A 24839-nucleotide genomic window follows, 5' to 3' on the forward strand; every position below is an offset into this window, starting at 1 on the left:
TCACATTTATGGTTGGAAATCGGGGTGAGGAAGAAAAACCCGATAAAATTGCCATGCAGACCCAGAGAGAGAGTGGCGAATTTCGTGATGGTAAAAAAAGCGGAAAGGACGAAGATGGTGGCCAGCTTAATGACTCTTCTATAAAATGGACAAGAGTGATAAAAAATTTATGGCGTGATAAAATCACTCGGAAATACATTCATTGACAACATTTCCATGGGGAGAGTCTCCTCCTTGGCTTTCGGACAATAGAAAAAGTGTGCAATAAGCAAGACATGGAAGACATGCGACCGAGTGACATAGAAACTTTTTCCATCAACTTCTCTTTATCGGAAGTTTCCCCGCACCCAATGGACATGCGGAAAAGTCGACACGCAACTGACCAAGTGGGAGGACACAATGGTCAAAAGTTGACCACTTCCCGGATTCATCTAATTTGTTTCGCATGTCTGCATGACTACTCGTGACTTCATTCTGGCTGTGTGTATTGAAATCATTCGTCTGCTGAGAAATGGAAACTTTTCTTGTCTCTGAGAGGAAGTGTTAATCTCTGGTGGAAGTTTAGCTGAAGCTCTAGGAAGAATAGTAAGAAGAGTGAGTATGAGAACACCATCTGAAGAGGAATAAAGGTGGTCAATATAGCATAGTTTTGTTGATGAAACACCTCTAAAGCATGTCCAACACATCCAAATACATGAATTTTACGTGTGCACACGAGTCATTAAAATGCAATTTTACGACACAAACATTGATCGGAATGAAAGTAGAAGAAATCCGCAGTAAAATAAAAAAAAGATGTATTCATTTTACTGCATTGAGTGCCTGGAAGAATTCCTTCGTGCGTCATTGCGCTGATATTGATATTGGATGTGCGAAAGGCAGCAGATGTGGACAATCTCTATGGAACGTCGATGGGATTGCTGAACTTTTATCGCCTGTTAAAATCAATCTCCTAATATTCACATCAATTTAGAGCGGCTTGCCATTTCTCATTTATACCCCAACACGACTCACGCGGCTCAGCATCAGCCCAGAGAGAGATATGAAATCATATCGGCGAAGAAGCGTGTGACAGTGCCTGATGATGATGACGACAGCACAAAGTGCGTGGAAGTTTTTCCACTTTTGGCTCTAGGAAAAATGGGCTGCGAGGGAATTTGCGCCGTGGGAGGCTCAATATTGGCCTCGACGGCCGTCTGGGGATGTGATGCAAATTGGGTTTCTTTTATGTTGCAATATCCACGTGAAACCATCAAGCATTCATGGCTGATCCACCACAAAAGAGTGTCATTATTATGTTGAGACGAGAGGGAAAAAAAAAATATGATAAGGCTACGCGCGGTGGGAAGAAATCCCAGAATTATTGCCACAATTATTTCGTCTTTAAGTACATTTGCTGCGGGTGGAATCATCCACCCGCATTCGTGCAGATCCTCCAGCAGTGGCGTCCTGTGAGGCACTCCAGGGACATCTTCTCATCTCTCTACACACGGCACTGCTTCGCAAAGCAGAAGATTCCCATGCGGAGCCAATAAATCAGCCCTAATAGCTCGCCATCTATGCAACTAAACTCGTATCAATTAACCCCCATTCGCTCCACATGTTTCTCTCACGTGAAGACTCCCCGCTTGAATGCTGATTCCTGGACATTATCCATTGTTTTTACTCCCCAATTTCCACGCATCCCCACACAAACACTCGCCATTTTCCTTTCAATTTCAAATTTATTATTCTCTCCTGATTTCACATATCGTGTTGAAAGTATTACAACGTAACACATCCTCTCTGTTACCTTACATTTCATATAATTATATTTACTCCATAATAATAATTATAATAAAATAATATAATTAAATGTAACAGGCCACTGAATAATTGTAATCATATTTACAAAAAGGTAATATAGATCTTCCACTCAAATACAAATTGTAACTTGTTTCTCCTATTTTTTTTTACTCATTAATCCTTTCGCAATAAGAATATAGCATAAGATGTAAAATTTTGTATTATGTATAAAACACTTCATTGTATGATTTCATAGACAGAATGCTGATTACATTTTCTTTTCTTTTTCTTTTAATCTGAGAGAAAAATTTCCCGTTTCCTCCATTCTTGTTCTCATCATTTTTTTTTTACCCTTAATTACACCCTCGCGGCCATCATTCCACCCGCATCCAGTCTTTTTCATCAATTTTTTTCTTCCTTTCAATTATTCCTGGCATGAATTGGATTGATTGCAATTATTTATATTTTATCTCTTCTGTGAATAAAGGCACTATTTATGTTCCGAACGGATAAAAATGAACTAAACGACTGACATTCAATTTTGGGAAATCAAATCACTTTTCTACCATTTAACACGTCTAAACTTCGCCATTCTCGTACAAATCTTACAAAAAATCCTTTACGCTTCCGATAAATAACACTTTTTTTCTTCTTCATAATAATATTTTCATGCCCACGACAAGAGGGGAAAAATAAAAAAAATTAAACTTTTGTAAGTATTACAGATTAAGAAATTTGGCATTCGTTTTTTTTTTTAAAGTTTCATCCCTTTACAGCAAAACTTTTTTTCATATATCAATTGGAAAAAAAATTAAAACACAACTAGAACATAAGTAGCTTACGATTAATAAGAAATAAATTATATTACTGATATATTCACAACTACATTTAATGTAAGTGTTTCTCTTTTTTTCTTCTTTTTTTTAATCTTTCCTATTCAATAACTTGTTTTCATCGTATTTTTCCACTGACTCTACATATACTGTTCTTGTTTTTATATCCAAAAACACTGACAACTCAAAAAATTTGCTACTCTCATCTTCACTTATTCCTTATTGCGTGAATACACGTCAAGAAGACACATATATATTGCAGGAAAAAATAAGATATTGGCATAAGATTAGAAGGGAATGTTAAAAATTCAATACCCAATAGTTTTTTACATTACAATTTTTCACAAATTCGGCTAATTTCAAGATTTTCCAAGAGCAATAATTCACAATTTTTTTTTCTTTTCATCTTCTTTGCATAGAATATTTGGTCAAATGTCAGATATTACATATTTGTAGAGAAAGACGAGAGGAAGAAATGAACCCTGGATATAATCGATAAGATTGTTTTTTTTTTCTCTGAAAGCTTATAAAATCGTGTATGCTTGTATAACTCTTCATCTTAAAGTAAGAGAAAATTTATTAATAAAACACGACAATTTATCAAATCTACTTTCTTCTTCTTCTTCTCCTTAGTCAACACCAGCAAATCCTTGACTCCCTTCAATGGCTTTAATCAGTTTATCCTTTAGCTGCAAGTAACTCTCGTACGGCGGCAAGTCCAGACGATTGAAACTGAAGAAGAGAAAATAAAGAGAGGCAAATCGTGAGGAGCGAACGAGAGAAGCAGTTAGAATCAATTCACTTACCATGTGTGAGCTCGCGGGAAGTTTTCAGGATTTCCCCACTTCTCAATCGTGAACATTTGCGGACCATTCGATCCGTACAACTCTTTGAAGCCATTCATCGGCACACGCGATGTTCCAGTCACAAATTGCAACAGTCTTGCTCGCATCTCATTTGAGAAAGACAAAACAGCCTGCAAGAGACACAAAAAAAGGACTCTTTTAGTCACTCATGCGAAAACTAAATGAATGCAAAAACCCCCCTCTTTGATAGCCAAACAAGTAAGGAGGAAAAAGAAGGAATTGGCAATAAAGCAACAGGAAGTGAAGACACAACTTGTATAACTCACCCTCCAGAACCACTGAACAATAACATGATTTGCATAGTAGTCGCCCTTGTAGAGTGTATTCTTTTTCCAGTCTTTGACGTCGATGTTCTGTATGCCACACATAAGCAACTCCAGTTCATTCTCATCGAATATTTTGAGACTATTCAGTGGCACAACAGATCCAAAGCCATCGAGAAAAGCGTGCATCTGCTCCTTGACGCGTGACACAAATCGCCACTCAATCACAAGGCGAATATATTCATCCTTATTCTCATTCGTCACATCAATATTGGCGCCATTAGGCTTGAGTTCTCTCTGATTTGTCGTACCGAATGTCTCTTCATCGATACAAAACGTGAGCATAAGTTCACTCGGATCATTCTCCTTAATCCATAGCAGTGAATTGTAGTATTCCATATCAACAGCCTCCATATCTTTTAAGTCAATTGGCTTCTGAAGCATCATCTTGTAGAATGGTCGAATGAAGAATGCTGCAATTGTGAAAGAAATTGTGTTACAATTGCATGAAAAACTCATGCCAATAGCGCACAACAATGCGACATTACCATCTAACAACTTTCCGTGATACACTGCCATTCCAGCAACACGTCCGATAAACTTGAAATAGTTGAGATGCTCCTCATTGCACAGTCCACTGAATGGATTAATTTGCAGGGTGTAATTGTCCATGGCGGAGTACTCAAAGAGTCCATAGTATGGATTGAACATCTCCTTCGACAGCAAGAAGAACCATTCACGTGCCAAACCGCCATAATCCAATCCCACCTCACCCTCAAACTCCACCCAAAGCTTCGTCTTCAGGAGATCAGTTTTCGTCACAGAATTGAGCACACGATATGAATCCTCGAAGATTGATGCTCGTCGCACTTTAATCTCAAATTTGTTGGGAACACTTGTTGGCTTTCGCAGTTGACTCTTGAAGTATTCATACTTTTGCTTGTAGTCACGTGAATACGGGACAGCCTGTCCGGCGATATTTGGATTTGACATTCTCGGATCTTCCCATTGAGTAATTCTTGTATCTGCAAAACAAAGAGAGCAATTGAGAGAAATTAGCAAATGCTTCACATAAATTGAATAGCAAATCATCACTCACTATGATCAATATAGAAGATCCTCCCATCTGAGTGGACTCTCTCTTCCCAGCCCTCCGGCAGCGGCCCAAGATCGTCCTCTGGCTTCCGACTGGCCGGCGATCTGCCCGCTGCATTGGGCATTGGACTGGCACGGCCGGTGCGCGGATCCACCCACGATGTCTTCCTCTCATTGTGATCAATGAAGAATATCCTACCATTCGGCGCGACCTGCATCGACCAACCAGGCGGAAGTCCCGTGGTGTCTGGATTGGAGGACGCCGTCGTGTCCGGCGATGACGTGGCCGAGTTGTCTTCCGTGGAGCTCTGCCGTGACTGTGGCGTTGACGGCGAGCGCACCTGGTTATTAGTAACCGCTCCACTGTCGGACGTGTCAAGATCTTCATTCTGCAAAAATACACACAGAGACAAGTTATTAAAACAGCAATTTAACAAGAAATCCATCACAGCACAATGCTCTTTGCATGATTAGCTTAGGAAACACAGCATACAATCATTGATACTAAGCGTTTCAAACTAACGACGAGACAAAAGGCTTCTCTTTTCTTCTGTTTTCTCTAATAGACCAAAATGCCCAAAATAAAAATGGTGCAACATAAGAGACACTCTATATCAAAACAGATAAATAAAATATGAGCGCAAATAAGATGGGGACAAAAGCTTCTTGGGGAAGAATTCTTGGTGGTATTTTTCCAAGAGAGTGTCCACAAAATTGCCGGGAATTCAACTAAATGCGAGAGAGAGAAAGACTCTTCCTTGACACCAAAGGCACAGCATTCTCACCTCACTGTTACTCTGCTCCTCATTGTCCTCCAGTGAATTTCTATTCCTTGGCAAATGCCTTCTACTGGGACCACTGCTTCCCCCCTCGCTGACCACAGGAGATGTGGTTAATCTAGTCATTAGAGGAAAGATGTGTAAGAGAGGACACAACAATGATGTGCTCCCACTCTCTGGACATTTCTGTGATCATCTTCTTCGAGCACAGAAATATATTGTGAGCGAGCACACACAGAAAGGCATAATTTCGCCTAATCAAGAGACAAAGGACAGTGACAATGAAGACAACACACACACACCTGGAAGGTGGAATCGGAGCTTTTCGGCGCGTGGCATTGGTTCTGTGCAGCTGATGATCACGCGGAATACTCGGCGCTGGTCTCGTTGGGCGTCCGGTCGTGCTGTGATTGGAACTCATGGAACCCGATCGATTGAGATCATTGAGTGAAGTCACCGAACCCATAAAGCCCATCTCAGAGCTCAAACTCATGTTATCACCCTTTTTTTTATCGTGCCATGATTTTCCACCACACAAAATATTGGAATAAAGTGTGTATTTTTTTATCCCACAGGACGCAAGACAACACACGAAGAGGAGACGAGATAATTTGAAAGAGAGAGAGAGAAATTAGGAAAAATTAAATCAAATTTAACAACAACAACAAAAAAAAATGAGGAGATGAGAAGCAACTGTCAACGCGAGTGTCAGAAGAATACTGGTTTTTCATAGCACAGCAGTGGAAAAGCTCAATTAAATGTGCAGATAGTTCTAATCTAAACAACTTGTTGAATTACTTCTACTTGGGCACAGGTTTTTTCTTTCATACACACACAATTTTCAAGCAATTTTCCGCTCTTTGTTGATCAATAAAACAACGCACCATTGCGTCAATTTATGTAATAATCTATTGGCAGTATTAATAGAATTGATTGTTCTGCTTCACTTGCATTTTCATCCATAATTAATATTGTCAATAGCAGCAATTAGCAATAAGAGCTTCAAGACATTTTCCTCAAACAATCACATATTGTTCTTGTGTTTCTTGCAAAATCACGATAATTAGCTTCCTTGATATTATTATTATGGCTCTTGGCTAAATTTTCAGCTAGTTTTCTTTAAAGAATTAATTAACTTGGAATTCATATAAATATATTTCTTGAGATCTGTAAGCAATTATTTTATCAAATCATTTATTTCCTCAATGAAAGAAACTAGTTTCCCGTGGAGAAAAATATAATTTCTGCAATAAATTTCTCTTCATTTCTTATAAAGGTGTGTAAATGATTAATGTAATTTGTGAATAATTTTTAGAAAAGAAGAAATGTGTAATAATTTCAGATCACTATAATATTCCACTATCTTTTGGTCGCTCTGCCCACTCAATTGTCCCGCCCAGTTCTTCATCCCACTTGTAATTAGAGAACTCACAAGAGCATTTGCCTTCCATAGCAATTATACGGCTGAACAATACTAAAGATTGATTCTGAAACTAAAACGCGGTTTCTCTCATTTACTCACATACCAAAAAATTAATTAGAAACCAACCAACTACAGCACTAACAAATCGCGAAATTGAGGAAGATTTAGCCTCTAAATGGATGTTATTAAAGGATCTCTGCTTGCCTGCCCATGGTTTATGTCTCATTGTTAGTTAAAGAGATTTGTTTACTGTGCATTTGACATTTGAGGACTGACTCATGAGCTTCATACACTACAATTTTACCACAAACACAAAGTGTGGTGACTGAGCAAGCACCTCAGTGGCTTCATCAACTATTTCATCCGCCTCATCATCCGTCATTTGAAGAGCGGCGGCGACAGTGGAAATACAGCACATTTCCCCATCGTGAAAACTCTCCAAAAGTGCCTCATGAACAGTGAGGAGAACATCGTCATTTGCAAAAAAGTCCTTCAAGTTAAATTGTCCCCAAAAGTAGTGAAATTGCAATTGGCCAGTCATGCGAGAAAACACAGAAGAAGAAAAACAACACAATTGAGGAACGCGCATGCAAATGTAATGATGAGAAAGAAACAATATGCAATCTGCCGGCTGAATGTGGAAGGCGAGAGTCGCGCAAAAAATAAGAAAATGTGGTTGTAAAGAAGACTCAAAAGTAGAATCATCAATTTGCGATTATACGATAAGAAAAAAAAAGTGTGTGAAGATAATGTAAGAAGTCGAATATGTGTCTCAATAAATCACACACAGGAATGAAAAGTTGAGAATGTGTGTTTTTTTCCGGCAGAAAATGAGTCAGAATCATTACCTGATTACTCCTCGAATCCGATTCATCTACACTGATATGGAAGCGTCGATGGAATTCTGCCGCCGCGTTGTTCATCTCCTCCTCCGACACACCGCTACTCGTGAGTGCCGTGGGGCGCTCCCACTGTGTCGTGCGCGCAATGTGATTCACGTAGTACGTCCGCCCGTTGGCGTCCTGGCGCTCCTCCCAGCCCTGCGGCAGTGCCTCCACACCCGATGATCCAAACAGCGATGATGCATTTATCGGTGTGCCCGAGCTGTCACTGTTGCTGGCTCCGTCATCGACAATCTCCCAATCCGACGTCTCACTGGTTGAATCCAGATCGCGTATAAAGGCGTGATAGATATCCAAAGTGCCGCGAACCCGAGATCGAGCACTAAACATATGTCGTCAATCAGGAGAAACAGGGAGAAAAATTCTCTATTAATCTATTGTCAAGAATTCAAAGGGATTATGGAGATGGAAACATTAGATGAGAGTAAAAGTTCACCTAAATCAACACAGACCTCAACTTGCAGCAATATCAAATATTATACGGACAAAGTCAGCTATAATATTTAATTGTGCCACAAGTGCGTAACTCTTCTTCCTCAGGCATCATCGCTAAACTAATAATTCTCTGGCTCACCTGTTAGTTCAATCAAATGCAAAAATAAATTATAATTATGCCAACATGACAAGAAAATCATGCATTCACAGCTCTTTTTTCCACTTGTTTTCTTTTGCACAAAATATCAATTTTAACAATAAAGTTAAATCAAAATTTGTCATCAAGTCTCTACAAATTCATCAATTGACAGAGAGATAAATCATTTTCCACCTCTATACAAGTCACAAATTGTTGCAAATGAGAAAAAAAGAAACAATCATGAGCATCCAGCATTAATTGTAATATGAAATCATCTTCACTGAGAGAAGAGAATGATGTCAGAAAAGTATCATTTGAAAAAAATATTATACACAGGCAAAAAAAAGAACCTTTTACTGCGAGCAACAGTAGATCCAATAAAAAACTGACCATCAAACGACTTTGCAAGGCTCATAAAATATTTTTGCATAAAAAACCATCGTGCATGCAATTGACTTAATGTACAGCACACCATAAGACATGCCCAATATCATTCTCAAGTTTGCAAATTGTTTCGCATTCAACATCGAAACTCAATTGGCGGTGTGAGTGAGAGAAGGGGGAGGGTAGGCGGAATGAAAAGAAAGAGAGAGAGAGCAACATAATTAGAACAAAATCAGAGCAGAAGCCAAATTAACCTACCCAACTGACCTGCGTGGCCGGAGTGGGTAACTTTTGGGCGGAATCGTCCTGCCCTCCTGTTCCTTAGGCAAATTCACAAGAGTCAATTCCACCATGCCCAGGAAATCGTCTCTCGTCAAGCGATTCTCATCGAACACTTGGAATACGAGCTTGTGTTCGCCGGGTTTCACCTGCAATAGAGAAAAACACATTAAGAAAAAAAGTCATTTAATTAGAAGGAAATCCCAGCAAATCATCTTCGAGAAGACACATTGAGAGATACAAGAGAAAAAGAGGGAAACTCACCCGAAACACAAACTCCTCATTCCATTTGGGGTTCAAGGTTTTCTTTTTGGTCTTTGTAAGTACTGAATCGATGTTAATGTTGCCATTTATCGTGTTTAGGTCAATTCTCACATATGGATCACTATTAAAATTGAGGAAGTAGAGAGAAAATCGTCATTTAGTGGTGTGTAAACAGTAAATTAATTTATAATTTTACATTGTATACAAACTGACGAGTCAATAGTAAACCATCTGGATGGTTCATGAGTATGATATGACCACAAATCAATGTCAATGTTTGCCTTAGCGCCACATAAATACTATACAGAGCCACGCATTCTCACCCAAAGACGAGTTTACACACTATTTTGGGATACTGTTATAGCTATTCGCACTCATGTTGAACACGAACTACATTAGTAGAATATCGACAACTATGTATAAACACCTATTTGGCTCTACAATCTCTCTATTAACAATGTACAACTCTCAATTTTCAACCAACAGAGTGATGAAACATTGTGAATAAATTGGATTTTGAAACTTTCCTGTTTTTTATCAGCATTTTTTTCAAATATACATCTCCACTGAGAAATGCCAGAGATAATATGGAGAGTTATTTTGTCACATTGCCAATAAAAACAATTTTACTACGCAAAATTCACACAGAAATGTTATTAGATTTATTAATTGAGCGCTAAGTTCAGTTAATTATTATGACTAAAATAGCATATTTATTCAAAATGCAATGTGATGGAAAGGAAATTATAAAAATATCTATTAAAGACTCTCTTTCGCTTTGGCTATTTGAATGTGCACAAAGCCATAAAGGGCATCGCGACCCTATAATTATTGGAGCTTTTAACAACTCAAATGAATTTCAATATCATTTTATGCATAAACATCAAAGTGAATTATTGCTTTTTCATTAATTATCCGATGGATTGGTAATTTCCACTGTCAACCATATGAAAAATCAATAGCAGAAGACTGAATGAATGAAACAATCTACACGTGAAGTGAAAAAAAAGAGCACTTTCGATGCTATTTTCACTGAGTTTACTTCTATTCTATGTACTGTAATTAAAATGTATGTAAATGATGCCGTTTCATGAGTAACAGCATTTAAACAACAAGCGAGATTAAAGAGGCGTGAGAAGGGATAAGGAAAGTGGAGAAAATCAATAGGATTTTGGATTCCCATCAAGGACATTCTGGTAATTTTCATGCAGCACAAAGTGTGGTAAGTTTAGGAAACAGAGAGAGAGTTCGTCCTTCATTCTGCACAACTCACCTAGCACCGAAGATATCCTTTTTGGCCAAAGTATGTCCAGCTATCACTTTGATCCTAATCTGACTAGTTCCTTCTTCACTCTGCAAAATAGACAATGAAAGAGAGGGAAAACCATTAGTTTTCTCAATTCACATCAAATTACTCCACACACACACACACACGAGACTTTAAGTGTGAAATGAGGAAGATTCTCAGGAAAATTGCTTGTTCCATCGCAGCAATTTAGCATGGAAATTGATTAAGAAACCATTGATAATTAGTTGTGTTGTGACCATGTCGTCAGGCACAACACCATCTTCTCTCGCGTGTCCTCCACAGACATTTTCCTCACCATTTTGCAATTAAAGCGGAAAGAACAACAAATTATTGTTGTTTATGCAGGAAAAAAAAGAAAGAAAAAGAATCGAGAACGTGTTGATAAGAGATTGTTTCTTTTTGCACCCCAGTAAATATTCTCTCTTTTGACACTTTCACAAGATCAACAAACATTGTTGCAGAGATATTTACACACATTTCTCTTATCAATTTACTTTTCGCAATTTCTCTCTCAGGACGACGTTTTTCTTTTTCTTTCGGATAAAATTAATTACACAAAAATCTCTCGCTAATAGGAAAGAATGTAGGAAGAAATGCGAGATGATTCACACGGAATTCACTCTCCGTTCGTGGCACAACTCAAATCTCTCTCTCTCTCTTTGGCCCGACTGTCGATGTGTGCGTCAATGGAGGAGCATTAGAATCCCACTGCGGGGAAATACACAACATCTCAAACGTCACGAGTAATTTTCTATGGCTTTTATTGAACCGCCACATCGCGACATGGCAAGAAATCCGCAACCCTTCCACAGGGAAGTGATCAAGAAGCAATATTAGGTCACAACGAGGGTGAAAACTCACAGAATCGCCATGAGAATCAGGCAAATATCCAAACACTGTATCATCAGCCATTGCTTTTTCGAACACCCCAGAGATCTCTCGTCTTTTTTTTTCTCACACACGCCCGAAAATTTTCTCTCCAACCAAACTTCCAGGTGCAATTTACACACTCCAATCGTCTCTTGTGAATTGATTTTCACACAAACACTAAACTAGAGCATCTAGAAAGTCTCTTGGAGCACTTTTCACGGGTCTTTGTGCCGGAAAAATAGGAAAATCAGGGGAAAAAGTCGCACGACTCAAGTGCGTCCAAAGAAATTCACTCACTCTCTTTGCTCGCTCTCCGCACGTCATGACATCGCCAGAGAGAGAGAAAGAGCGAATTCTCAGTCGAGTTCGCACACTCTTTCCGAAAATTCGAAATTGTAGTTCAAGGGCGGTTCCGGGGATGAAATTTAAGAGAAACGTTTCCCATATGCATGGGAATTTCATAAGAATAGCAAAATTCTAGTAAATAGCACACATTTTTCCACAGAAATAAGAAAATATAGACGTGTTTTAAACTAATTCTTCGATATTTTCAATAATCACTCTTCACTGTCTAGATTTCAAAGGTCTGTGGAAAAATTTTCCATCAATTTAATTGCACTTTTCTCTCTTTACCAAAAGGCGCTAATAACAATTGACACCGTGTCAACTATATCATTCGTCTCGGATCTGTTCTATTGTCTGTAATTTCTCTATTAGTCATTTCGCAATGTGCATAGAAACTAAACATTAGACACCAGACAAAAGAATATTATTAACTCTAAATGATGCCAAAGAGGACAATATGAACGCACTTTTACGTGCAAAGCAGTTCATGCTCTCTTTTTGTAGGTTATTCAGTTATCAGTCGGAAAATATTAGATTAGATTGTCTCTAATCTTGGAACACTCAATTTAACACTTTCCAGTTTTAAAACTTTCCCAATGATTGAAAGTTTTGCTGAATGAAAATCAGTCAATTTTCCTAATCAGCATTCCATTGCATGGTTTTCCACCATTTTCTGCCATTATCTTTTATCTTTCTGCTATGACACATTATTTCATTTGTAAAATACTTTCTCTGGATGAGGAAAATGGGGTCACTGTTAACCCTATTTTTGCACTTTTACTAGATTTTCGGTTACTCTTAAAATATAGCAAAAATACGAGCATTTTTCTATACTCTACAAATAACACAGAATTTCTCACTGTATCTGTTCAATATCAGAGTACAATAAAAGTTATATTCCGATGACATCACTGCCTCAAGTGTGCACTATTTCCAAATCAATGACGACATTTTTCTGAACTCACTCAATATTGCACACACAATTAGTCCGCTTGCGTAGCGAATATTGAACATTTTAGCGTAATATTTCGTGCAAAAAGAACAATTCAGCGGACCGTGAAAATAGTTAAACTTTTCACAAATAAAACTCCAGGCAAAATTCGTGTTGGAGAAGAGATAAAGAAGAGGGGGAAGGAAGACCATACGTACACACATGTGGACGATTGTCGCGGATGTGAATAAATTAGTGTTTCAGGGGCAGCCAGACTGTAAGAATTTATGAGAAAAACACACACTTCAATTGCAAAAGATATATAAAATGCACAACCATTCACAAATATGTCTGATTTTCTCTCTCTACACAAATTTTTTTTTTGCCACACAGAAAGAGACTGCGAAGTGCGGCAAAACCGTGCTGCCCTTCGAAAAGTCAAAAAGTCTTCTGGCCACCCGATAAACTTCTATTTGCTTCCCCGAGCGTGAAGAAGTTAAAAGAGGAAAATTTGTGGTGAATTTTTGACTCTGTATTCGCCCCTATCGCTCCTTCACACAGTCATTTTATCTAATCAACACCCAAAGCAAGTATTGTGTGAGATTATTGCGATAGAGACGGAAAAAAAGAGGTGACAGTAGAGTTCTTTATTGTTAAATTTCATCACAAAATCCCCTCACATGCAATAATTTTTCTCCATTCTTTGGGTATAGACAAAAAAAAGTGTCTTACTTATCAAACCTCTGATTTTCTATATACTTTTTTTTTCTTGTGTGCTGAAAAAGTGGCCCAAAATTGTGTGATTTTTGTCAAATAACATAAATACATGGCACAAGACATTTAAATACCACAATTTCAGCATGAAAAAAATTTTACGTTGTTTGTATCTGAAGGTTAACCCTCGTTTCTTGAACTTTTTGCGCTGTCGCACGAGTTTGCAATCGTAGAAATTTTAATCTAAGCTAGGGGAATTCCGAGCAGTTTCACACGCTTTGACATCTTCAAACGCTCTGATAAAATTCAAGGAATTAAGAAAATTTCACCTACAAATCTTACCCATTCTATTTTTACCATTTTTCGAATTACGTATTCCAAATTCGTTAATGCTTCACGAAAAAAGAAGCTTGGATAATAATGGTAACTTTAAAGACTGATTTTTGCTATTGATTTCTATAGTTTTTGGCAAGTTTATTCAATTTAAACAAATAGACAAAAAGCATAACCCCGCAGTCCCCTACTTTTTCATCCTTCGCTTAACCCTTCAGATCTGCTGGAGGCGTTTTATCAGTGAACCCCAGAGTTGCCCCCTGAGCGCCCGACATTGCATACTTTGCGCTCGATGCTCTGTGACACGGAGTGCCTGGGAGAAAACCCGTTGTCATTGTGTGCGAATTCCTTCCGCCACTGAACAGGTTTTCCATACAAACTCGCAATATTTATACCTCAAATGTAGCGTGTAACCGCGAGCAAAAACAACACGTATGAAGGAAAGAAAAACACGATAACGGTTCCGCGTGACGTCGCGCCCATCGAAATTTGCATGCGCGCACCCGTTTTCCACCGTGCGTCGCGTCGAGCGCATTGCACACGTCAAAAAACGTCGAGCCAACGCGCTGTTCGAAGGGCGCGGAAAATGCCAAAAGAGGTGAGATATTTTTGGGGGTCGGAAATGCGCGCGCGAAGGTGAAAATACGGTCTTTACACACAAGATGCGATCGCGGGAACAGCGTCCTTGGGCGGGTTTTCTATTTTCTATTCGAGATAGAGAGGGAGAGAGAGAGAGATTCACGCACACAGCGCCGAGAGAGCCTCCATTGTGCAATCTTATCGCGCAAGGGGAGCCTCGTCTGCAAGGGGAGCGACGCACACTTACTGAGGTCAGCTCGAAGAGGGATCGCCGTGGCGAGGAGGTCACCGTGGGGCCCTGGGTCACGACAGACTGCGCCCTGCGCCGCGGACGTTGCGGCACCTGAGGCTGGTAATTGAATGTGCTGAGCGACGACATTGTGGGCCATCAAACGCGTCCGCGGAGATTTTCCACTGGCATCCACTGGAACAATGGGGAGTTGGCGCTGGAAGTTTATGTGGAATTGGCACACACAACACACGCGAAATAGCGCGACAAATACAGTGTCTCTCAGTCAAGAATCCACAGCCACTACTCGGACAGCAGCAAATGGGGCGCCGAGGAAAACGCACAGATCCACTTTGGAGACTCACACGCGCCTTTCCACGCTTCTCCCACTTGGCAGAAAACAGGGCAGGGATTCTTCTACAGAGGAGAAAAGAGTCAACAAAATGAGAACGGGAACAAAAACGTCGATCACGAGGCACACTTCACTCACTGTGTGCACCTGACTACGCAGTGACAGTTGGGCTGTGTTCGAATGGCCGAATGCAGCGCCGAAATATCACTAGATCACCGCGCGATAGTTTCGAACTTCCGGAAAAGTCTTCAGTGCTCGCGAATTAGCCAGAGAATCATCTCCAAATAAGCTGGAATCGGAGGCAATTTCTTAGAATCCCCTATTAGTGCTCTACAATGATAAGGCGATATCAAAATTGTGAACTGCTTGTGCGTGATAAGGTTTCGCGATCGATCGTTTGGCCGACATTCTCAAAATTTGAATTGCTTCGAACCGCGCTTTATAAGTATTTTGATCCTTGATTGCATACAAGGATTTTCTTCTTCAGATCTGTCGATTTTTAATCAGAAAACCAGTTGTAATTTTCGCATATCATTTCAGTAAAATAAGCGCTAAAATCTAGACATTTAAGGATTACACTTAGTCCTTACCTATTGAATCTATTTTGAAGCCTCTCCTTTGCCTTTATCTTCGGAGAACCAGTGAAAGAAAACACGTAAAAATGTGGGCCAATTGATAAGTTTATTGTGCAATGTAGATTTTGAAATTTGATAAACTGATAAAAGAATTTTGATACAAATTTTGAAAGCTATATACGACGAAATAACAGTATTATCCAGAAAAGTAAAAACAAGTGGCTAAACAAACTTTCATCAGGTAAAACTCAGGTGGTGATCGAAAAAGAAATTATACTGTAAAATTGAAATGCGCAATTGGTCCAACTTTTCTTACTCCTCCTCCCAAAAAACAACCTTCTTTGTCGGCAAGATGAAATGCGAATTCAGCATCTCAGCCGTTCTTGTGTGTCACATCATCTCCATGTCAGTCTCGTGAGCCAGGATGATTTGCTCTCGCTCTCTCTCTCTCTCTCTACTCAACCAAATGGATTGGAATTACGAATTTATGGCCAAAAGGGCTTTTGTACTTGATTCCCGCCTCTCGGAAGAACTTGTCGGGAATACCAAGGTTGCAGAGGTACAGCTTTCCGCACGCATGGCGATTGATGTCGTCCAGCGGCAAAATGGGCAGAATCGAGCACTTGATCTGCACCTGGCTGATTCCATGCACCGGCGGATCGATGGCGAGCACCGACGCGCGAGATTCGTTAATCCACTTGAGCAGCACCGGCGTGAGGATGGCCGAGCGCACGGACAGGATGATCAAGTCCACGCCCGACGGCAGCTCCTTCACGTTGTTGGTGAATGCGCTGTCAGTGGCATTGAAGAGGTCCAACTCTCGGCTCGGGTGGCTCAGGTGCGAGAACTCACGCACGTACGCCACGACTTTCAGGCCCTGCGTCGCCAATTGGCGTCCAGTGCAGATGCCGATCTCGGATTTCCTGCAAAAGACAGCAGGACAAGCGTTAAGCAAGGCCATCAGTCTTATCTAATTTGCTGCGATGTCTAAGATAAGGCGAGTGTGAGAGAACAACAAGAGGATATTATTTTGTTAGGAAATTTCCGGAATTTGCATTGAAATCTTATCAGACGTCTTCAACAATGCGTCAGCAGAAAAGTGTTATCAAACATTATCAAATCTGCCTCTCGCTCCTAATTCAATCACAATCACGAGAATGCAATAAATTCACTATGCGTATCGCAGTGAGACGCGCGCCTTCAACTCACTTGTCATTGTAGGGCTCCTCGCAGATCACCACAATCGTGGGCCACTGATGGGAGTTGTTGGGCACCAGGCGACGCCCTCCGCCCAGCAATTGCAGGGCGATCTCCGTCGTTCCGCGCGCCAGCACATCGCACTGGCGCTCCCACGACAGCCCCAGCGCCTCGGCGGCCGTCTGGACGCGATTGCGCACAATCAGGGGAATGGACGGCACGATGAGGCCCTCGCCCGTCACGTAGTCCCTGGAGCTGTTGTAGTCCACCTCGATCTGCCGCAGCTGCGCCGGCTCCGACGTGATCACATTCTCGTCGTGCCGGTACTTGCGCCTCTGCGTGGGCACCGTCTGCCGGAGGAGGTCCGGCTTCTGCATGGCGTCGATCTCGTCCCAGATCGCCTGCTTGTTGAACAGCGCCAGATTCTTCTCGAAGTCAAAGTCCTCGTCCATCATGGGATCATCCACAGGTGTGCCGAATGTCTCATTCTTGCTGTTGTACTGCCTGCGGGACTTCTTCCTGTCGTTCTTGTAGCTGCCGCTGCCCCCGTTGTTGCTCTTCATCGGCGCCGCGATGTCCAGAGGCTTCGAGACGCTGCGCGACTCGAACTGCTTCGTCGGATAGAACTTCCCGTTGTTCATGAGGGTGCTGGTGCCGCCAGTGGTGCTCGGCGAGGCCTTGCCGGCCGCCTGGCGTGACGTGCTCGGCACTGGAATGCGTGCCAGCGAGCCGTTCTCCTGGATTGGGGCAACCGGGAAGTTGGGGTGCTTAATCGGAGTCGGTTTACTGATGGCATGAGTGGCGAGATTGCTGCTCGGCGGAGCGGGAATCAGCTCCAGATTCAGGATGTTCGCACAGGCGATGGTCACCTCGGTTTCCGGCTTCGGCACGGGCACTCCGTTCCGGAACGCGCGCACAATCGTAATCGCCTCTGGGCTGACATCCTTGATCGTGCCCTGGAAGACTCCTCCGGGCTCCGAGCAGTTGATGGAAATCGACTTTCCCACCCAATTATCGCTCATTGTTCACAACTATTCAATGATTTTTCGCCTGCAATTATTATGAAAGAGTAGAGTCACTAATAATGAGGTTAGGTGATCAGGGAAATCCAATTTCCTCCTGCACCACTTCACATGCAGACTGCACTGCAATTGCAAACTGTTCTTCACCTTCTTGGTGTTCAAAATTGTCTCTTCTGAAGCCCAAAAGCTGTAAAATACAAGCCTTTGATGACCTTTTTTTGTGAGACACAAAAGACTTTCTCTTTGCCACCTTTTGGCCTAATTTTCTCACAAATTCACTAACAGTTCTGCACTACTTCTACACTCTAGGCTCTCCTTGCATTGCAAAGATAACTTTTGGATAATTTTAGCACATCAAATTAGATAAAACATCCTTTTACGCAGAGAATCTCCTCCACTTTGACAAAGGGCTAAAAACTCAGCTGCGCAACTGAAGTTTTTACGCTGGCATTTCATTTTCAAAATCGCACCGTTAACACTGTGAAAAATTGAATGGATTTTCTGATATTCGTATTGGAGATGAAGTCGATAGTCTTTCAATGTATCCAATGAGAATATTGGATTGTCTAACTACATTCTGTGAGAATGTCTTAAGAAAATCAAATTATAGATAGTAAAAAAACACATTTTCATAAATACATTATCGGAATCTTTATTTTTCAATTTAATGAAAAATAGCATTTACAATTCCTTTACTTTCTATTTGCTCATCCTATTAATTATACATATTACATGAATGTATTTCTCATAAAAATTTTGGAATTTGGAAATTCGTATTTGTCTTCTAAACATGTTTTAATTCCTTCTCGCATACAATTTACAAATATTCGCCTTGTTCAAATAATTTAAATATAATATAAAGTATAAGATTATACACAATTACATTTTGTGAATAAATATTGGGGTGTCCAATTCTTTGAATTAAATTTTCTCAATGTCAAATTGATGCCTTCTTATCCCCCAAAATGGCCATTCTCAGATGAATTTGTGGAACTGCGTGAGTGTCTCCATTTCCAATTGTAACTGCTGACTTGCTGATTTCTCGCCAGGACTGCTGAAGATTTTCCGGGAGTATTTGATGGGATGTCTTTGGAAAACTCGTTGGTATTGCGCGCCCAAAGTTTGCTTCTGCAACTCTACTTTGCAGACTTCCTCTGTGAACCACCACCAGTTTCTCTGGATTCTGCCGCTCATATCAAATTGCCCTCGGCGTCTTTGTACAATTCCTCGTTGTTCGTGTACAGCTGCTCAGAAGCCGGACAATCGACGCTCGTCCACCAATCACAGACACGGAAAGCCTTTGAAATTGGGTGAAAGAAGAGCAAAATATAGAGAAAATAAAATATTTTGATACCATTTCATTCGTTAGTTCTTGAAATGTTGCGTAAGAGCAACGCATATTTTCCCACCGAGAAGAATTTCTGCAATTGATCTTTGACTAGGAATAATTGCTTAAGAGAGATTTTAATTTGTAAATGCGAAAATGATGTTATCAGTTAAACGTTCTATGATTTTATCAAGCACAGCAAATGATTGAAGAGTTCACGAGCTTTTCAATTTACATAATTAAGTACATCGTTTGAGTAGATAAAAGCAATTTTCCATCAATCGTAAAAGCGTTTAAGTGTTGCGAAATATTAAAAGACAATTACTTTTATCTCATATTTCTGATTTACGAGAAGAATAAAAAGATTACAATTCTCATGCGCCAAGCGAATTACTTTCTTGGCTAAGATTGTTAGTCGACTTGAGTGTTACTTAAAACTCGCTCACTTGGTTGAAGACTGTTCCATTGGGACAGAGGAAGGCGTAATGCTGGCCTCCGTTCACACACCAATGCCACACTTGACATCGCGCCTCGATGTCCGCGTAATATCCCGGTATTCGGTTCTGGCACGAGAAGGACAAATCCTTGGGAATGGAGTCGTAGGCTGGATAGTCGATGCCCTCCTCGTATCCGTCGATTTGCTGCAAGTGACAGAAAAAATGTACTGCATTTCACCTAGAAATCTCACTCCAGCCACTGATGCTGATGAAGTGCAGAGATTTGCACTAATTGGAATTAAATTCTCTCTTTATAATTAAATGTGTGTGTCTGAGGAGGAACAAAAATTGTGCAAATAATGTGAGAGAAGAGATATTGAGACGCTTTTCTACGATGAATATCAAACAATTGAAGTTGCACTTTTACTTTTTCCCGCTCTTTCGTGGCCCGGAAAACACAATTGATGCCTTTGCGATCAAGAACAGGTGAAACATTTCACACATACACTCGGAATTATGCTCTGCAAACGAATACAAGAGCATATCAAAATCTTTTGCACTTAATCTCACAATTGTGCCGATATATGAGGAAATCGACCACATGCGTACGTTTATTGTTTTGTGCATTTAATTAGTCAATATATTTGAAGTAGAATCTGCGCCTTGTTCAACACGCGCTCTATTGCATTCCACTGTCCATGATTGATGAGAAAACAGATTCACTTTTCTGATAAAACGATCGAGAAGGTTGCAAATTTGGCTCAAGATTCGGTTTGAAAACAAATTACTAGCTGCAAAGATATGATTAATGAGATGAACGCAGATAAAGACGAGTTCTTAATCTCTGTGTTTGTCTTTCTTCATGAAATAATAAAAAGAATTTGTCATGGAAAGCTATCAAAGTCTTCGAGAGGCTGAATATTCCATCGCAATTGCAACATAGCGTTTGATTTCCATTTCTCTCAATCTCTCCATTGCACAGAACCTTGAAAAGGTAATAGCATCGTGAGAAATCCTTAAGATTGCGTTACAAATGTGTATTTTAATTTATCGGAGATGAACTTCAATTAAATGCGCAAAATGCAAATGCTCTTTAATTCTCGAACATCACGCAATATTCCATCATTACGAGATGGTGTGTGATTTCTGCAGGAAGCCAGCAAAAATGCCATTTTTCAAGTGTTCATATTTTTTTTTCTTCTCTCCCACAAATGATGTCGAAAATGCCGACGAAAGAATGGTTATAAATATACGAACCGCATTAATTGTGATATCCAAGAGAAGTAATCCATAGAGTGTCGCACATATTCCAATTAATTTCCACATCACTAATAATGTCTCTCTGGGCTTTTCTCCTATGGAAAATTGGAAAACTAGAGCGAAAAGCCAGACGCTGGGAAAACAATCACTAATCAAACTCTTTCTCCTTCACTTTTATTGCAGATTTTCTCACTATCTTCGATGCACAAAAGGGGGAGATAATAGAAGAAGAAGAAAAAAAAAACTATACAATTTTCATTCCGTATCTCATCACTTCCAATCTCACTGGATGCAATCGTTAAAGAGTGAACAATTCGCGAGATGAGGGCAGGTAAGAAGAAGTTTCGGCGCGTACAGCTCGTTCGTGAATGAGGCAAACAATCAAGTGTGATCTCGCATTTATATGCACGTGAATTTTCCCCCCATCTCCGCAGGAGAGATGATGCAAATCCGCCGCGAAAAGCGCCTGGGAGGGATTAAGTTTCTCATCTCATGCCTCTCCCGCCAGATTTTCCACGAGAACTCCGCTATAAAACTTGCAAGTGTGGGCAGAAAATATATTTTCCCTCCGATTCACCCCATTGAATTTGTGACCCTTTGCGAGTATTTTAATTGCCATGCTTTGCCAAGTAATTTCACTCATTTTGGCGAGACAATGCTCACAAAATTTGTTCTGTTTTGTTCTCCAAAACATGAGCTTTCTCCCCTCTTCGCCATATGAAAAAATAAATAAATAAATATGTGTTTTTCTCTCGCAATTAATTCGTTGCAAATTGCAATTGTTTGGGTGTGCGTGACAAAAAAAATAACCCAAGAAATAATATGCGGATATCGGAATTCCATGTGGGTTAAGGCTTTACCGCGCACTAACAACGTTCCTCTTCACAAGTATTCGTCTAATTGCGATGAAGGATGTGACTCAATATTGTAACGTTATCGGGAATTCTTCAAATACCAAAGCTCTTCTTTGAATTCACTATCATTTAAATTCTTTATTGTTCTTTACTGCTTTACTGTTGGAATGTTAGAATCGCGAATCATGAGGAAAGAATGAAAATTAAGCTCTTTGAAGCCTTTTTATGTGTTCATCTTGAATTTCTTTGTTAGAAGTATGAAATTATTTTAAATACAGATTCTAAATAAAATCAAAATATTATTCAGAACAATTTTCAATCTACTTTGATGAGTATTTTATTAAAATTCCAACGGACTTTTTCACCTAACGCGGGTTATTGTGAAATTTTCTGACTGTGAAGTACTTGAAAAGGTATAATTGGTGGACAAATTGGGATCTATAATTGCGTATTTCGTAATATAAGAAAACAGCATCTGTCAGAAAAGCTCCAGTTATCTTACCCATTATATGGCATAAATTAAATGTTCTGTGTAAAATCTGAAATGATTTTAATTGTGTCTCAATAGCATTACGGTCAGGCAAGGAGAAAAAATGCAACCAATTCAATTCAATTCAGTGTTTTTTTTTCTCAATTTCATCACACCTTTTTTTTCACTTCAAGCCCAATCTGAGAATCTCAGTCGGAAACAGTGCAAAGTTTGCAATTTGTTAAAAGAAGAAAAACTCACTTTAATTGATACATTTTCTGTGGGCTTTTGTGTGGCCAATTTGACGTTCATCTGCCGATCAATTAATCATCACGTTGCCGGTTGGCGCAATTGAATATTTTCCAGTGCGAAAGCCAAGATCACGCAGCATCATTGGCTTTTTTTTCGGATGGGAAAACACAGCGTGAGTGTGACCCTCAAAGTCATTGTGCAATTTCTCTGCAAAAATCAATGCAATAATCGTAATGAGTTCACATCTGCATTGTGCGGCGATGCTAAATGAGACATAATAAGTCTCGTTGAGTGATCTTGCATAACAATTATTTTCGTCTTGATGAAAGAAAAGTCCTAAACTGTGTGTCTTTTCTCACTTGCAATCATCTGCAGATCACAATGATTAAGCATTAAGAGATCATGCAAAGGCCACATAATGCAATAATAAAGTTGGACAGAAATAGTGCATTGCATGATGACAAGCATGCGTCCAGATTTGTATGTGAACTTAACAAAAATGATACAAAAGAAAAAAATGAGTAAACAGTCATGTTTATCTTGTATTAAAACAACATAATTCTGGTAGAGATTCATTTTAATTAGGCGAGCACGACTATCGTTAAATTATTCACAAAGCACATATTTTTATAATGCAAAAATATGCGTAATTCACGAGGAGTGAGGAAAAAGTGAGCTGAGAAATTGGCGGACTTTTGGTGAGAGAATCAATAAATTCAAGATCTTGTGAAATTGGTAATTAAGCTGGGAACTTGTGATATAATTAATAGTTTTACTTAGTCATTGTCTCTGCAAGTTTTGACTCTGGATTCAGTGAGTCAAGTGGAATTTTTGAGCTTTAACTCGCGTCATTGTTGCCTCTCGGACTAGAGTTGATCTTTTTTCTAGATAATTCCTCAAAAATGTAATCTGGAATTCCCTCTCGAAATGTGATCTCTATAATTATTGCGTGGGGAAACGCGGATATGCGAAGAATTGGGTGTTAATTGCCAAATAAATTCGCAGTTTTTTTTATGTGATGAAAATCAACTCCATTGCATAGATGTTGCATTTGAACACATAGTGCGAGTATTTGTTTCCCTTGCAGTTTGTATTATGAATTTTTGTGCCTAAAGAAACCCATTGCTTCTAACATAATGGCTCACACAGTATTAATTTTTCCAGTAATTTCAACTGCCTCAAATACATACGCTGCTCATATAAATGTGATTTATGTAAATTTTCCTCCTTTTATTTAGCCACGTGTGAGAACTTTTTCCCGCGAAAATCTCCCGCCCAATAAGAGAGAATGTGTGTGTGGATATTATACTGCCTTCGGCGGAACAATCGCGATACGTCACAGTTTTTAACATTTGTAATTATTTTGGCCAACATTAAGTTCAAATGCATTTGTGTCACTGAGATGAGAATGCGAGAAGGAGGAGAGTTGGAAGTTGAAATACACCATTGTGCTCTTGAATAATTTGGTTTTGGTGCAAGATTTTCGCTTTGGCTTGCGCAAGAACTTTCATTGAAATTCATATGAGGAAGAAGATTATATGCGCTGAAGCTGGAAAAGGTGATTAGCACAATTTTCTGGATGAAAGAGAATCATACATAATTTCTTCACACTCTGGCGAACATTTCACGACATGGTGTAAAAGTTGTAAATCCAGTGGAAAATAGATTCCGATACGAGACGCGTCCACCTTCTTGAGGATTTCGCAAAAAGAGAGTCCCTTATCAAGAATCTGCACACTTGCCTAACTCACCCTCCGGATCGTCTGCCTAACTTGATTGCCAGTTGCAGCTAAACTATCTCTCGGTCTCATTGTTCTTCATTTGCCAGCTGAATGATCGTGGCCAGCAAGAAGGTGTCTGCAATGGATGCAAGAGCTTCCACCTCGCATTGTCTGCACTCTGGGCAACGGAATTTGATCACTAATTGCAAATGTGTGGACAAGAGGAAGTTGCTCCATAAAACAAAGGTGATGAAAGAGTCGAAAAGGTTGCATTATTCTTTGTCATTTTATTTAGAGGGCATGAATTTCCATTTTATTAACAAATTTCCTTGCAAATTTCATTCTCTCAAGACCCTCAAGACGATCATAAAACCTAGGTGAAATTCAAATTACACGATGATCAAAGAGGAGAGAATTATTTCAGATTCACAGTGAATTTCTTGGAGTGGGTTTAATTGATTTAGGATTAATTTGAAGATCTTTAGAATGATTCTTTCATCTTCTGACTAGTCTTCTTCACACCCAAAAAACGGCGAATTTCTTAGCGAATTTTATACCTTTAGTGATTTAGTATCTCTTGATCTTGCGACATTGACATTCTTGGCCGATCGCACGA

The 24839-nt window shown here is 39.8% G+C and overlaps 3 protein-coding genes across 9 annotated transcripts; all 3 read right to left on the minus strand.

Moving 5' to 3' along the window:
- Nucleotides 1-1704: 1704 nt before the first annotated feature.
- Nucleotides 1705-15195, minus strand: LOC132264357 (E3 ubiquitin-protein ligase Nedd-4). 7 transcript variants are annotated; one of them, XM_059764531.1, is made up of 12 exons: nt 14776-15195; nt 10721-10800; nt 9448-9568; nt 9172-9332; nt 7893-8268; nt 5924-6123; nt 5628-5739; nt 4847-5231; nt 4296-4772; nt 3751-4220; nt 3425-3594; nt 1705-3350 (listed from the first exon to the last, which is right to left on the minus strand). In XM_059764531.1, exons 1-12 carry the CDS (start codon nt 14905-14907, stop codon nt 3248-3250), a joined length of 2787 nt encoding a protein of 928 aa, XP_059620514.1. In that variant the 5' UTR covers nt 14908-15195; the 3' UTR covers nt 1705-3247. The 7 variants fall into 7 exon arrangements, with proteins under 7 accessions (XP_059620514.1, XP_059620512.1, XP_059620516.1 ...); XM_059764529.1 differs by having other exon boundaries at nt 9163-9332; nt 14776-15193; XM_059764533.1 differs by lacking the exon at nt 14776-15195 and adding an exon at nt 13121-13170 and having other exon boundaries at nt 9163-9332.
- A 939-nt stretch (nt 15196-16134) lies between these two features.
- Nucleotides 16135-18330, minus strand: LOC132264358 (enhancer of mRNA-decapping protein 3). Its single transcript, XM_059764537.1, has 3 exons — nt 18051-18330; nt 16894-17931; nt 16135-16607 (listed from the first exon to the last, which is right to left on the minus strand). The coding sequence occupies exons 2-3, from the start codon at nt 17901-17903 to the stop codon at nt 16139-16141; spliced, it is 1479 nt and encodes a 492-aa protein (XP_059620520.1). The 5' UTR covers nt 17904-17931; nt 18051-18330; the 3' UTR covers nt 16135-16138.
- A 205-nt stretch (nt 18331-18535) lies between these two features.
- On the minus strand, nt 18536-21308 carry LOC132264165 (U-scoloptoxin(01)-Cw1a). Its single transcript, XM_059764267.1, has 3 exons — nt 20925-21308; nt 19677-19871; nt 18536-19201 (listed from the first exon to the last, which is right to left on the minus strand). Exons 1-3 carry the CDS (start codon nt 20991-20993, stop codon nt 19094-19096), a joined length of 372 nt encoding a protein of 123 aa, XP_059620250.1. The 5' UTR covers nt 20994-21308; the 3' UTR covers nt 18536-19093.
- Between the last annotated feature and the right edge of the window lie 3531 nt (nt 21309-24839).

Source organism: Phlebotomus argentipes, unplaced genomic scaffold (assembly GCF_947086385.1).
Source record: "Phlebotomus argentipes unplaced genomic scaffold, Phlebotomus argentipes genome assembly contig_32, whole genome shotgun sequence".
Lineage (NCBI taxonomy): Eukaryota > Metazoa > Arthropoda > Insecta > Diptera > Psychodidae > Phlebotomus > Phlebotomus argentipes.

Bases quoted from the DNA above. Each gene is read 5' to 3' on its own strand.
- LOC132264358 (XM_059764537.1), bottom strand. From the start codon at position 17,903: ATGAGCGATAATTGGGTGGGAAAGTCGATTTCCATCAACTGCTCGGAG. The intron at 16,608-16,893 runs GTGAGTTGAAGG...TGTCTTTTGCAG, and splicing joins GAGGAGCCCTACAATGACAA to GAAATCCGAGATCGGCATCT.
- LOC132264357 (XM_059764529.1), bottom strand. From the start codon at position 14,907: ATGTCGTCGCTCAGCACATTCAATTACCAGCCTCAGGTGCCGCAACGT. The intron at 10,801-14,775 runs GTAAGTGTGCGT...TCTATTTTGCAG, and splicing joins CCCTCTTCGAGCTGACCTCA to AGTGAAGAAGGAACTAGTCA. The intron at 5,740-5,923 runs GTGTGTGTGTGT...TCTAATGACTAG, and splicing joins GCTCCGATTCCACCTTCCAG to ATTAACCACATCTCCTGTGG.
- LOC132264165 (XM_059764267.1), bottom strand. From the start codon at position 20,993: ATGTGGAAATTAATTGGAATATGTGCGACACTCTATGGATTACTTCTC. The intron at 19,872-20,924 runs GTTCGTATATTT...TGTCACTTGCAG, and splicing joins TGGATATCACAATTAATGCG to CAAATCGACGGATACGAGGA. The intron at 19,202-19,676 runs GTGAGCGAGTTT...CCAATTTCAAAG, and splicing joins ATGGAACAGTCTTCAACCAA to GCTTTCCGTGTCTGTGATTG.